This window comes from Nyctereutes procyonoides, unplaced genomic scaffold, assembly GCF_905146905.1.
Source record: "Nyctereutes procyonoides isolate TBG_1078 unplaced genomic scaffold, NYPRO_anot_genome, whole genome shotgun sequence".
Lineage (NCBI taxonomy): Eukaryota > Metazoa > Chordata > Mammalia > Carnivora > Canidae > Nyctereutes > Nyctereutes procyonoides.
The window spans coordinates 38,676,724-38,692,544 of NW_026575046.1; the positions used below are offsets into that span (position 1 = coordinate 38,676,724).

At 34.6% G+C, this 15,821-nt stretch overlaps 1 protein-coding gene across 1 annotated transcript in view; it reads right to left on the bottom strand.

The window, feature by feature from the left end:
- Window positions 1–15,821, bottom strand: part of GABRB2 (gamma-aminobutyric acid type A receptor subunit beta2) — a 240,461-nt gene that overhangs the window by 114,420 nt on the left and 110,220 nt on the right. Inside the window, exon 5 of the mRNA XM_055325413.1 lies at window positions 7,944–8,026. Coding sequence (XP_055181388.1) covers window positions 7,944–8,026 — 83 coding nt within the window. The remainder of the gene's footprint in view (window positions 1–7,943; window positions 8,027–15,821) is intronic.

Below are 15,821 nucleotides of genomic sequence, written 5' to 3' on the forward strand. Positions count from 1 at the left end.
ACTTCCTCTGTGATAGCTATTTTGAGTCTAATGACACTCCAAGGTGCCATCAATTTTCACTTTAGGAGTGGAAGAACACAATGCCTTTTCCTCTAAGTTCTTAAAAATCTTGCATGAATATTTACTAAAATATTGACCAGTGCATAGCATAAACTATATTCAATATATATTAACCTGTACCATATTAGATATGGATTTAATACCTTAATCTGTTTAAATGTATCAATCTATATTGACCTGTTTAATAAGGATTATTTTGAATAAAGTTGTTGAAAAGATAATAGAGCCTTTACTCCATCAATAATCAAACAGCAAGTTATTTTATATAATATCCAAATTGAAATTCAATAAGACAACAATAGGCACATTGCTATTTCTTCCTTTCATAAAGCATGGTGAACATCTCTAGGAAGAAGAGAGACCTGTGCCAACACACTCACTCACTCATAGGCACATTTTGCTACAGTGATTGCACAGACTTTAGGTCATCAGGTGATGACTATCTTCTCTGGCCAGTTTAAAATGTTAGCAAAATCACAAATGGACTATATTTTACAATGGGCTGCACTTTCATTTCATCTAAGTACAGATGTCAAAGAGCTTTTAAATCTACCTCTTTGGATTTTGAAGCTAGCTATTAATTCTTTTCCACTTGACAGAGTAGAAGAAATTAATTTGCATTTTATACTGTAGGTACAGCTGGCTGAGACATTCTATGAGTAAGTAGACAGCCATACAGATAATGAGACTTACTTAGAATGTTAAAGCAAGAGCTGGAATAAGATCTACAAAAGTTGAGAAGGGCAATGCTGTGTTTTGGGTCTCTCCTTGATCTGAAGGAGAGTAAAGATCTGAATTTACTAGATCTCATAATGAAGTCAAATTTGTGGCAGTGAGGAATCTTTAAATGTAATAAAAGCAGTGTGATAATAATAATAATTAATTACCAGTTACTGCTTATTAGATGCTTAACATGTACCAGGCAAATTGCTACATTCTTTATCTTTATTAGTTCATTTAATCCTCAAGCAACGTGATATGGAATATATTATTATTCCCATTTTATCTATGAGGGAACTGAGTCAGCTCAGCTAAATTGGGTGACTTCTATGACATAATGTAGGTAATCAATGAGCCCGAGAGGCCAGCAACAACTGGTTTCTGATGCTGTCAGGAAGGCAGAGTTAGGATTTTTTTTTTCTTAGATCCTAAAAGGAGATGCCTGACTGGCTATCCCAATGAACACTTGACATAGCCCTGTGAAGTTATCTATGAAAGAGCTGCTAGGAAAGTTATATACTCTCTAATTGATGGTGAATCACGCCAAGGCTGGAACTGGCTGAAAAACAACAACACTAAGAAAAAGAGCATTAACCTTATTCTCTGAGACACAGGCTGACCAGTCCAAGTCATCCAGAGACAGGCTGAGATAAAAGCACACAAACAAATGAGGGGAAAAAAAGAGAGAGAGAAACTTTTGGGTTTTTGTAATGTGAGCAGCCTGTCAATGGATCTAGTTGAGAGAATTCCACACTCTCTTTCAAACAAGTGGCTCACATACCCCAAGTGGGGAACCTGGAAATAGGGTTTAAGAATTTATAAGACTATCTTACCTTTCTGAGGAGGAGAGTGGGGCCATGTAGCTCATATTGGTATTGGGCAGCTAATCTCACTCAGAATTTACAAGATTAGCCCCCTAACTTTTCCCATTTCAAAGATATATAATACTCTCCTTGCCCCCTTTGCACTATTTTTCATTTCTAGATGAAACATATTAAATAGCTTTGCAATAAGCTCAATCCTTATTCCCTCACTCAGAATCAAGTTATATTATTTTCTCTGACATTAAACCAATATACTAATTGCTAAAATAGAAACAGGGTAATAATGATTTAGTAATGCCACCATTAAGGTCATTTGCATTTGAGAGAGGTAGGGAAGAAAGGCAGAAGAGGGAAGGAGGGAGAGAAGAAGAAGTGAATGCCTAGAGTTTGCTTAACAGAAGGAAATGGTTAAGGTCGAATGTCAGACATCAACTTCAGAGCTAATTCTTTAAGAGATAGGATCCTAAAGTCATTTCAATAAGCTTAATTAGTTAACTACCTACTTATAATAGTAAGACCTGTATATCATATATATATATAATTAATATAATACCATATTTCATTATCATTCATATTAATTCATATAGCAGTGATTTTTTTGTCTGGTTAAATATGAATAAATTCTGATTTTTTGTAAGTATAAGATATTTTCTTGGTTTCTACAATTAGGATCTTCTATAAATCTGGTCCCTATAAAATCAGTGGCTTTAAAAGCCAGCTATCAATTACCACTTCAGCACAGAGCCATTATTCCACTCAGTGGCTGCACGACCTTGGGCAAATCTCTTTACCTCTTTGAATCTGTTTCCTTAGATGTAACATATAAATATTAATACCTACCTATAAACTTTTAGTTAAAAATGCTCACAAAAGATAAAGAAGGTCACTGTATGATTATAAAGGGGTAAATTAATAAAAAAATATAACAATCACAAACATGCAACATTAGAGCATCCTGGTATATAAAGAAACTACTAACAGAACTAAAAGAAGAGATAGACAGGAATACAATAATAGTTGGGGACTTTAATAACCCACTCTCAGCAATGGCTAGATTATCCAGACAGATAATCAATAAAGAAACGGAAGATTTGAACACTATAGACCAAAAGGACTAAAGAGATATACAGAACATTCCATCCGACAGAAACAGGATATACATTCTCCTCAAGCCTGCACAGAACACTTTCTAGGATAGATATTATGTTAGGTCACAAAACAAGTTTCAAAAAATTCAAGAAGACAGAAATTATATCAAGGGTCTTTTTCTGACCACAAATGTATGAAACTAGAAATCAATAGCAGTAAGAAAGCTGGGAAATGCACAAATGCATGGAAATAAAACAATCTTGAACCACCAATGGTTAAAAAAGGAAATAAAAAGGGAAACAAAAAAAAATCTTAAGACATGAAATAGAAACAATATATCAAAACCTATAGGATGCAGCAAAGGCAGTTCTGAAAATTTATAGTTACAAACAGATGTATTGGGATAAAAGAAAGATCTCAGATAAACAACCTAACATTATATCTCAAGGAACTAAGAAAAGAAGAACAAACTGAGACCAAAGTTAGCAGAAAGAATGAAATAATAAAGAGTGGAGCAGAAATAAATGAAATAGAAAAGCAATGAAAAGAAAAAAGCATAAGAAAAATTAAAATTCAGAATTCATTCTCTAAAAACAAGATTGGTAAATCTTTAGCTAGACTAACCAAGAAAAAGAAGTGAACTCAAATAAATAAAATTATAAATGAAAGAGGAGACATTACAGCTGATACCACAGAAATACAAAGGATCCAAGTGACTACCATGAACAATCATATACCAATAAATTAAACAACTTAGAAGAAATTAATAAATTCCTAGAAACATACAATCTATTAAGATGGACTCATAAAGAACTAGAAAATACGAGCAGACCAAGTAACAAGTAACAAGGAGAATTGCATCAGTTCTCAATAACTTCTCAACAAAGAAAAGCCCAGAACCAGATGTTTTCACTGATGAATTTTATCAAATATTCATTTATTTCCAAACATTTAAATGAAAATTAATGGCAATCCTTCTCAGAACTCTTAAAAATGTTGAAGAGAAAGGAATGCTCTCAAACTCATTTTACAAAGTCAGTATTATCCTGACACCAAAGCTAGATAAGACTACTGCAAGAAATTTACAGGCTAATATCCTTGATACATATAGATGCAAAAATTCTTAACAAAATACTAGCAAAACAAATTTAATAGCACGCTAAAAAAATCATACACCATGAGCAAGTGGGATTTGTCCCTGGGATGTAGGGTGGTTCAGATGCAGATCAATAAATATTATACATCAAATTAATAAAATGAAAGAAAAAATCATCTGAATAGATGTAGAAAAAGCATCTGACATAATCCAACATCCTTTCATGATAGAAACTCTTGACAAATTTAGTATAGAAGGACTGTACCTCAACATAACAAAGGCTATATATGATAAATCCATAACTAACATCATACTCAATGGTGAATGATTGAAAGTGTTTCCTCTAAGATCAGGAACAAGATAAGAGTACCCACTCTCAGCACCAGCGCTCCTGTTCAGCATGGTACTGAAACTCCTAGCCAGAAAAATCAGGCAAAAAAAAAAAAAATAAATAAAAAAAAAAATAAAATAAAAGATACCCAAATTGGTAAAGAAGTAAAATTATTCTGTTTGCAGATGACATGAAAACCCCAAAGACTGCCAAAAATTAATAGAATAAACGAATTTAGTAAAGTTGCAGGATACAAAATAAACATACAAAAATCAGTTCCATTTCTATACATGTTTATATTTCTAGAAACAAAATAAAATAAACCCATTTACAATAGCATCAAAAACAACAAAATACTTATGAATAAATTTAACCAAGGAGGTGAAAGATCTGCACAATGAAAAGCATAAGACATTGATGAAAGAAAGTGAAGACATAAATAAATGGAAACATAGCCCATATTCACAGATCAGAAGAATTAATATTATTAGCATGTCTATATTACCCAAAGCTACCTATAGTTTTAATGCATCCCCTATCTAAATTCCAATGTATTTTTATAGAACAACTATATATTTAAGAAACTATATTTAAGAAAACAATCTTAAAATTTGTATGGAACCACAAAAGACCTTGAATAGCTAAAGCAGTCTTGAACAAGATAACAAAGCTGGAGGCATCATACTTTCTGATTTCAAACTATACTGCAAAGCTATAGTGATCAAAACAGTATAGTATTGGCATAAAAAGAGACACATAGACCAATGAACAGAATCAAAAGCTCAGATATAAACTCTCACATATATGGTCAACTCATACTTGACAAGGAAGCCACGGATACTCAATGGGAAAAAGAGCCTCTTCAGCAAATGGTGTTGGGAAAATTGGTATATACTTGGAAGAGAATCTGTATCAGGGAAATGTAAATCAAAATCATGATGAGATATTGTTTCACACTTGTTAGAATGGCTATTATCAAAAAGATAAGAGAACAAGTGCTAGTGAGGATGTGAAGAAAAGGGAATCTTGTGCACCAATGGTGCGGATGTAAATTGGTACAGACCACATAGAAAACAAGTATGAAAATTTCTCAAAAAATTAAAAGTAGAACTACCATATCACCCATATTTACTACTTCTGGGTAAATGTATGAAACAAATGAAATCTCCATCTTGAAGAGATAGCTGCTTTTTTACGTTCGTTGCAGAATCATTTATAATAGCCAAGACATAGAGACAACTTAAATGTCCACTGACGGATGAATAGGTAAAAAAAAAAAAAAAAAAAAAAAAGTGATACAGTGGAATATTCAGTTAAAAAAAGGAAATCCAGGGATGACCAGTGGCTCAGAAGTTGAGCATATGCCTTTGGCCCAGGGTGTGATCCTGAAGTCCTGGGATCGAGTCCCACATGAGCTCTTGCATGGAGCCTACTTCTCCCTCTGCCTGTGTTTCTGCCTCTCTCTCTCTCTGTGTCTCTCATGAATAAATAAAATCTTTTCTTAAAAAAAAAAAAAGAAATCCTGTCATTTGTGACAACATAGACATAACTTAAGGGAATTCTTTTAAAGATTGATTGATTGAAGAGACCACGTCGTGAGTGGGGAGAGGGACAGAAGGAGGAGAGAGAGAATCTCAAGCAGACTCTGTGCAGAGCACTGAGCCCAGTGTAGGGCTCATTCTCAGGGCCCTGAGATCATGACCTGAGCTGAAACCAAGAGTTGATTACTCAACCGACTGAGCCACCCAAGACCCTCAGAACTTAAGGTAATTATACTAAGTGAAACAAATCAGAGAAAGACCAATAGTGTATGATCTTATTTATATATGGATATAAGAATTAATACTGAAGTCATAGAAACAAAGAATAACTTGGTAGTTGACAGGGGTGAGGGTATGGGGAGATGGTTGAATGTAGTTAAAGGGTTACAAATGCTCAGTTAGAAGATGAGTAAGATCTGGGTATCCACAGAACGGTGACTATAGTTAACAACTCTGTATTTTATACTTGAAAGTTGCTATAGGAGTAGATCAGTTCTTAACACACACACACAAGGTAACTGTGTGAGGTAATGGATGTGTTAACTAACCTTATTGTGGCAATCACTTCACTCTCTCTATATATATATACCATCACATTGTACATCTTAAACTTACACAATGTTATATACCAATTACACCTCAGTAAAGTTAGGGGAAAAAAACTACCCCATTTAACAGGGTAACTGTGATTTGAAATAAGAGATGTAGAAGCCCCTTTATTAAAATATAAACTTTCTAAAAGTCTGAAGAATTATCATGTTAATTTTAAAATATTCATGTCAGAATTACAATTTAACTACATTAAACACCTGGGTGTTGCCTGTGCCCTTAGGCATTAGTTCTTTAAAATAGAAAGGCCTTGTTTACTTACCTGAGGGGGTTGTGAACAGCTCAAATAAAATAACATCAGCCCAAGTGCTTTAACTATGTGTAGAATTATGATTATTTAAAATTCCACTCAAATTTCATCATGAGTTCTCTTACCATAAAAATTCATTATCAGTACATGACAATCTACTTTAAAAGAAACCTTACTCCAACAATTTGAAACAACCAAAGAATTTGGACTTTGGAGAACATTCTAAACTTAAATTGTATCATAAGTCATGAAAATGCAAAGTTATCCCAAAAATATTTCCATAAAAATAATCAATATCCTATAGACCATTTTCTGTAAATAGTTCTTTATTGAAAATATCAAACGTGAAAATGATGATTTGATAACACAAGTATAAAATCAAGTTCTTAAAAAAATGCATGTAAATTTAATATTATCCCTGAAAGCTATGTTTTTTTTTAATGGGCAAAATACCAGCAATGTGCCATACAGGCTTGTATTTCTGCTCAGAGTAGTGACTTAAATTTGCAATGCTTGTCACAGCTAGAGTTCCTCGTAACAGCTGAGAGTGTCCTATCTGCACAGCAGTCAAGTTACTCATTATCTAGAATGCTGGATATAAAATCAGCAGCTTCCAATTGTTTGGTGGGATGAGGTATGAAAACATTGCAAAGAACTGACAAAGAAAAGAAGATCAAAATCCTATTCCATCTCAAATGACCTCTGTGCATGACCTCCAAAATGGGGATAGGTTATGAAGTTAATGTTTTCACCCACCCAACAGGGTAGGTGATTGAGTCATCAAGAAGGACACTGAAACTGTGGCCCAGAAAAGCAAGAACACTGCAAAACAGGTCAGCACAGGAAAGAAAATAAACATGCATATATATATATATATATATATATATATATATATATATATATATCATCCTTGGTCATTGTATGGCTTTCAGCAAGAATATAAAATAAATTTTAGACACTGACAACGTCCCCCGAAACAAAAAACATCCCACCAATCCACACACTGTGAATGTTTCAACTGGTCCAGAGGCCACATTTATTTTGCAATTGCAAAGAGATAACATTTGTGAAAGGCAAAGACAACTGAGATTTCCTGTGTCACCCTGGCATTACCACCTATTTTCCCTTCTGTTGTAGCTCTATGCACCATTTCCATACTTTAAATGCCTGGAATACCCTTTGGTCTCCTTCCAGGCTCTTAGTGTCTTCCTTTTATTGCTAGATTATGTCTTCTCTTATACATGTCTCCCAGGGATTTAGAGATGAGACTAAGAGGTTGGCAGCATCACTGAGGAAAGACACTGTATCTCCCTCTACCAGATTTACTACAGTAGCAGGACATTTTCAGGACCTGTGGTTTGGGCATGAGCCAGAATAATCTTAAAGCAGAGTTCAGTCTAGCTGCATTCTTAGAAAAACTTACAGCTTTCAATTTCCAAGGTGCAATTTTGTTCATCCAGTGGGTACCGTCTTAGGTCCATCATGCAGGCAGCTGTAGTTGTGATTCTAGAAGAGAAATAGCAACAATATATGCTGTTAGCTGGTCCATGGCTGGAGTTGAAAAAATTAAATCCAAGTATCAAAGAGGGCAGAACTGGGCCTCTAGAAGACTGATTTAGCCAAAGTTCTAGTGAAAAAGGGTGTTATAGCTTCAGATAACCATTTTCCTTTATAAGCCTCAGGATGATTTATATATAAAATAAGACGGGACTAAATCAGTATTTTCCCCAAGTGTGGTTCACTACATACTTGTACTAAACAAAATCACCTGAGAGTGTTTATTAAACAGACGTTTCCATGCTCCAGAATGTCTTGGTGTAGGGAGGGGTGGTCCCAGGGCTCTTTATTTTACAAGCATCACAAAGTGATTAAGAGTATCAACATAGATAGTTCCTCTTCCATTCATATTTGTTTCCTCTTCCCTCAAATCTAATCTTCATTAAATCTTGGTTTTGATTCATTATTTTTGACATTTCTATGCATAGTATAGTACTTTGCAAGTGCTTTAAGACAACACACAATCAGCCTTTCATCTATTGCCTGATTTGTTCTGTGCTGAGTAATCTGATATTTTCATGACCTGTTAGTGTCCTCCTATGGGCTGGCACAGTTACTGATTTAAAATACCTGGTTCCTTTATTATTTTATCAGAGATATGAATATGTCCCTTTAATGTCTATATTTCTCTATCTTCATTTTTCACTAATCTCTTATTAAAGGCCTACTAAAAGGAGTCAAAAAGCATATAGTCCTAAGTGGTTTGTTAATATATATTTTCTGATCAATATAGCAGCATAAAGTCATGAAAAACACAAGTTTTAGAATACAACAGAGGTAAAAATTCTAATTCTGTATCACTAACTGACATCAACGTGGTTAATATCTTTTCACCAACCTTAGTTTCTTCATCTATAAGAAGGGGATATTATTAACAACAACATAATAACATAACAAGGTTTCTAAAAAGATTAATAATTGGGACTCCTGGGTGGCTCAGTGGTTGAGTGTCTGCTTTTGGCTCAGGGTGTGATCCTGGAGTCCCAGGATCGAGTTCTGCTTCGGAGTCCCTGCATGGAGCCTGCTCCTTCTGCCTGTATCTCTGCCTCTCTCTCTGTGTCTCTCATGAATAAGTAAATATTTAAAGAAAAGATTAATAATTTATGTAAGGAATATAAAAAAGTACCTACATATAGCAGGTCCTTTATATCTACTTAAAAAAAACTTATACAAGAAATTGATATTGAATTTGATCAACTTTGGCCTACTCTACTCTGAAGGGCGCTTTACTATGAGTTGGGAATAGAGAAATAAGATACAGTCCCAGCTTGAGAGAAACAGTCCCCAGCTAGACATTTTTCACTGGGAGGTTGGGCAGAGTTTAAAAGTAATCTAAGTAGACTGAGTTTATGAAATTCCTCAGTTAGGTGTGGGAGTCCCACTCCTCAGTTGTAGGATGAAAATAAGTGATTAACTCAATGTAAGTAGTTCATGCCTCTTTAGTTTAATTACTGCTTCATTAAGGTTTGTGCTCTGATAATTTCTGTTTTTCTTTTTAGCAATAAGTGAGTGTCCTAAGGCTGATGTTCATCCCCAATTCCCTCCTTTTCTTCACCAGGAGTTAGCTACTCTGCCTGGGCTCATTTTCATCTCCACTGCCTCCTTCAAAATCTATGGCCCCACTGCCTCACCTCATATTATTACAGTAAATTGATCTCTTGGCCTTCCATTTGCCCCCCTACTATCCATTATCCACACAGCTGTCAGATCTTTTAAAAATATAGATTTTATCACTCCTCTGCTTAAATTTTTTTTGGTTCTCCCAATAAAATCCAGAGTCTTGGCTGTGTCCTACTGTGCTCTGAATAATCTGCCTCTTCCTTCCCAATATTATCTCATACCAAGTCCTTACTATCTTCCAGTCTGCACATTTGCTCTTTCTGCCTAGAACATGTGTCTCCCCGATCTTCATAAGTCCTTCTCTTCTGATCCTTCAGCTCAATAATCACTTCCTCTGAGAGGCTTTACCCAAGCAGCCCACCCAAAGTAGCTGCCTTAACTGATGTTCCATTTTAACCTATTTATTTCCTTCAGGCAAGTATCACAATCTGAAATTATCTCTCTCTCTTTTTTTTTTTTGCTTTTTAAAATTTAGTTTCAAGTGTATGACATAATGATTTAACAATTACTAAACCATAAGAAAAGAATGAAATCTTGTCATTCATGGTAACATGGATGGACCTAGCAGATATTATGCTAAGTGAAATAAGCTGGACAAAGACAAATATCATATGATTTCACTTATATGTGGAATATAATAAACAAAACAAATGAACAAGCCAACAACAACAAAGAAAGAAACAGACTCATAAATATAGAAAACAAACTGGTGATTGTCAAAGGGGAGGAATTAGGATGATGGGGAAATAGGTGAAGATGATTAAGAAGTAAAAACAACAGGGGCAGCCTGGGTGGCTCAGCGGTTTAGCACCGCCTTCATCCCAGAATCAAGTCCCATGTCAGGCTCCCTGTGTGGAGCCTGCTTCTCCCTTTGCCTGTCCCCCTCTCTCTCACTCTCTCTCTCTCTCATGAATAAATAAATAAAGTCTTAAAAAAAAAACAGAAGAAGAAAGACGCTTTAAAGTACTATTTCTCTCAATAAAATGTAATCCATTAGGGGTACAGGCTTTGTTCTATTTACTGTAAGACAATCAATAAACATCTGTTGGATAAATAAAAACATGAATTATAAAGAGGCAAGCAGTTGGTTTTGCTGATTATAAATCTTTTATTTGGAGGATTATCTTATTTCATTATTTCTCTTCTTTTCTTCAACTTTTAATGTGCCTTAAGTTTTAGGGATTCTTCCCATATTTTTAACAGCAAATGTTATTAATCCATTTAATTAACATTGTGTATATATAGTACTAGAGTTTCTCTTATCATCAAACTGATTGTTTTGCTTTCAATGGGACTTGTCAAATAACGTTTTACAAATACTAAAAATTATATAAAAAATAAATTTCACATTATTTACTCAGGGCTTAAAAATGACAAACTATTTTGACTATGCAATATCTGACTGAGTTTCTCACTGGTCCATCTGTCTACTGTCCTTCTTTTCTTCCTTCCCTCCTTCCTTCTTTTTTTGTGTTTTAACATGTAGTTACAACCTGAATTGCTACTAACATAGGAGAAACCTGTATTATGTAGAAGATAAATTTTCAAAGAAAATAAAACTAGGTATATGATGGGCATACCAAAACTCCCATGTTACTTCTATAAAATAGCAGAAATCATCCATCTTGAGAAACTAGAAAAAAGTAACTTCAAATGACAGAATGAACACAAAGGACATTAAAGGTACAAGGGCACACGTACAATTTAAAAAAAAAAAAAACAAGAACCATAAACAGATGCTCAACTGTGTGAGATGAAGCCTGCAATAGCTACTATATAGGTTGTGGTTCACACTTTCTGATGATGCATATTCATGGCAACTAACATCTGTGAACTAGTGCTGTAAACATGAGTGTTATGAACAAGAAAAATAGACTAATGCTATTGCAGATGAAATGAGTTTCCACCCATATTTAAAAAATAAAGTAGATGAAAGTGTTTTTCTCACATCAACATTTGTATTTACACCAATGTTTTACTTTTTTAATGCTATAATATACTTCATAAAACCAAAAAATACATATATAAATATTTTCTAGTCAATGTTTTCAAGGCATTTGTGTCTCCTATTGGGTTAAAGCAGAAACTCTATAGACAAATAATCCCTTTTGAGTCCTGTTCATATAGACCAGAACAAGTAAGCTGGGGTGAATCACTTAGATCCTGTAATACTTGGATGGTCCTGAACATTTGAATTAAAAACTTGCCATCCTAATTGGTTATGAGATGGTAAAAGCAAGAAGAGATCTTTACCTCGTAAAATGTTCTGTGATTTTTGTTATGACACCTGCTAATAAGCAGATACAGCGATAACTATTTTGACCAGTGGTTGGTATTTGGAAATATGTGTAGAATACTCACACACCCATATTAAAAGCAAAGCAGAGCTATAAAATATGATGTAAATAGCAACTGAATACATAAATATTCAAAAAATTATGCCATCTATGTATGCAGATTTTAAAACAAGGCACAGACATGTGTGATAAACCTGCATCTTTTCCACATGATTTATAAGATCAGGAACTACATATGTTTTTGTCTTATTTGTATCTCAAGCACTTTGGCAGGTCTCTGGCACATATCACTAACCCAAGATTAAAACAGTAATAATAATAATAAAGAGAAGAAAAAAGAAAGCAAAGGTCATAAGCATTCTCAAACTGAGAATTTTGAAACAATTCTCTATATTAAGTACCTCATTTAATTTATTAAAAAAATTCTAAACTCAAAAGAATTATAGAAGAAGCTACTCAGAAATGAATCTTATTCAAAACAGTTTAATGATCAACATCAAAAATCTGTTCTTTGGAACTTTATGATTTATAGCAGTGCTAAGTTTCCGTAGGAATAAGTCAATACAACAAATATACTTAATGGAATATTCATGAACATGCCTTTCTGAATACTGTTAAACATCAATAATGGGCCTTAAATTACTCAACATTAGTAGTAGGAATCTTTGAAGTGAAGCTAGTAACTTATTATGCAGGTATTCTGACTAAATTTTAAGACTACAGTGAAATGTAGAGATGGCTTTGTCTTCAATCACAGGAAACAGTCAATGATGCTTTAAGAATGTATCTCATTTACATGTCACAAATTTTCTATACTTGCAAGTAGAAATGTGCCTTTTCGGGGGCTGAATACTATAATGTGGATGAAAGCCACCTTTGGGGAATGCCAATATTCTGACTGGACTAAAAGATCTTATGAGAAACTTTTTATTCCTTAGCCATTGGGCCTTGTCAACTAAAAATAACTTGCATCATAAAATACTGATAGAGTGCAAGAAAACTATATATGTAACATACCCTAAAACAGTCACTAAAGGCACCTATAAAATCAGGAAATACAACAGTTCTGCTAGCATTTTGCACCAAAGTCATAACAAATATTTTATGGTGTCATTACCTGAGACTTAATGGTGCCACCATATCATTCCGAGATTGAATAGGATCAAAGATAGTTATTAAGTAATAATAAATGCCTTTGTCTCTCAGCCAATAGGAGATAACTCAAAATCAATGTGACATGTTTTGGTCCTTTCAACAGACTTTTTAAAAAATTTATTTATTTGAGAAAGAGAGAGTAAGGGGAGAAGGGCAAAGGGAAAGGGAGAGTGAATCTTAAGCAGACTCTGTGCTGAATGAGGATCCAGAAGCTGGGCCCCATCTCACAATTCTGAGATCAGCTAAAACCAAGGGTCTGGCACTTAACTGACAGCGCCATTCAGATACACAACAGACGTCTCAAGATGGGCTTCAGGCACTACAATATATGGTCAAACAAGTACCTTAACAGGTGAGAAGCATGTTAGGATTTCAACCAGAGGTGATAAGAAAGTAACTGTGGATTTCTACTTTTATTTCCTTTCCTAGATAACCATCCGATCACTCCACACATACAAAATTCATTTTGCAATATCTTTGTATTTTTTTTAAGAAAATCAAATACCTTACCTCCAACTATGTTCATTCTAAAGAGCTCATCTGAGTCACTTCCCCAAGAGGTACTTTAAAAGATTTTGCTTCTGTATCTCCAAGCAGACTTGATATTATTTTGTGTCTCACAACCATTTTAGTTGGGAAACTAATTTCTCACATACGTTCCTCTTGGGATATGTTCTTGCATTTTGTTGAGTAGGTAGAGCATTGATACAAGACTTAAATGACTTCAGCTTTGGCATTCTTGCTAGTGATAAACATGCTTCATACCAACTGATCACTCACTGAGTTCCAGGCATCATCTAGTGTTGCTTAAATGTATCATCTCATTTAATATCAGTGTCCTATTATTCCCATTTTATAGATAAGAAAATGGAGGCAAAGAAAAGTAGAGTGATTTTCTCCAAAAGTCACAGAGTAAGTGGTGGAGTTGGGATTTAAACTAGGATGTTTGACTCCAGAGCCTACAGATTTAACTGTCATGCTATAACTAACCAGCTAGTTGACCTTGATAAAATCATTTAGCTTCTCTGGGTAACTGGACGATTTCTGAAATCCCAAATGAGCTTGGAAATTCTATAATCCTATGAAAATACATTACATGTTCTGTGACCCTGTATATTTTGTAATTGTGTTTTACCCACACATTCAAATGCTGTATTTCACAGCTGTTCATTCTGTTTTAGTCAATTATGTAGATTAGCCTACCCCAGACAAGCAAATACAGGCCTCTCCCCAAGGAGTCCCACTTAATATTCTCCCCTGATTGAAGGTCTCCCTCAGCATTTTTCTTCCAGCCTATGCTCTTGATTTACCTCCACAGAGTCCTGCTTAAATTAAAATCTCCAACACTCATGCATAATTGTTTTTAAAAGCTCTTTACAAGTCCTCATATAGAGTCACATGCGGTAGTATGCTCAACTTTGTAATCACCAAAAAAAGTAAGATTGCTAGCAATCATGTTCCCTTTTGATAAATCATGCATTTCAGATTACAGCTATTTGTACTCGTCTGCAGCTGTTTGGCCTTCTGTGACTCTTTGCTTTTCTGGAATCTTATTCTCTCTAAAGATACTGTGACCATTTAAGGACTACAAGTTTCTGCCACAAATCTAGGTGCTATTATCAAAGATATTTCCTTAAATACCAAGACTGTAGAATCCAAACAGTAGTATTGAACAAAATCTCATTTCGTGAGTATATAAATCCTACTCAATCAAAAATATTAATCGATATGTGCATACAGTCTAAGTCTTTATTCCTCTGCAGTGACTCCCTTGTTTACCAAGATTTCCCACATTACATTCCTGATGGTCTCATCTGTAAATTGTGTGCTTATCTCAGGAATGAGCATATGCTTACTTCTCTCTAAATTATGTCTTACAGGAAGTCTGAGTCCCTGAGAAAAAGTAGTTGCTCTATTTTTGGATTCATTACCTAACAAATGAAATTTTATTTCAGATCAACATAAAGAATTTAACTGAACCAGAGCCATTTACCAACTAGAAAGACATATAGCTGGGACTCAGATTATTTCAACAATGATTTTGTTTTGTTTTCAAAATTTAAAACAGTGTCCAGAAAGCTTTTGTTGCATTAATTAAAATATATTCAGAATATTTAATTTTTATTTTTAACAGATTAGAGTCATGTTATTTCAGAATAAGTTCATCAATTTTATTTTAGCTATTTATTTATTTATTTATTTATTTATTTATTTATTTATTTTAACAAAGTCAGTGTTTCACAGGTGCTGATTTATAGCTAGCCAGTGACAGGCTAAGGTTATAACCTCACCTGGGTCTGTTGCCACTTCTTCCAAATCCCAGCCAGTATTATTTTAAAATATAAACTATGCATGCTGGATGTCTTCCTTTGTCTCTCCAGTTCCACTCTCTCCCCTTAATCACCATGTTTTGTAGTCTTACAGACATGAATGTTTGGACTTCATAAACTGTCTCCCTGATTGATTCTCTGGCTTCAGGTTGGATTTGACCACTGGGAGTTTAGAGGAGGGAGGAGAGTGTGAAGGGGGGGAACTGTTTCCTAGGCTCCATGCCTGCAGAGCTTGTGTGCAGGTTCCCCCTGACTGTGCCTTGTTCTCCCTCGTCAAGTGGGGCACACCAGAGAGTGGACAGCAATCCACAGATCCTATCTCTGTGAGGGAGGAAGTGCTGT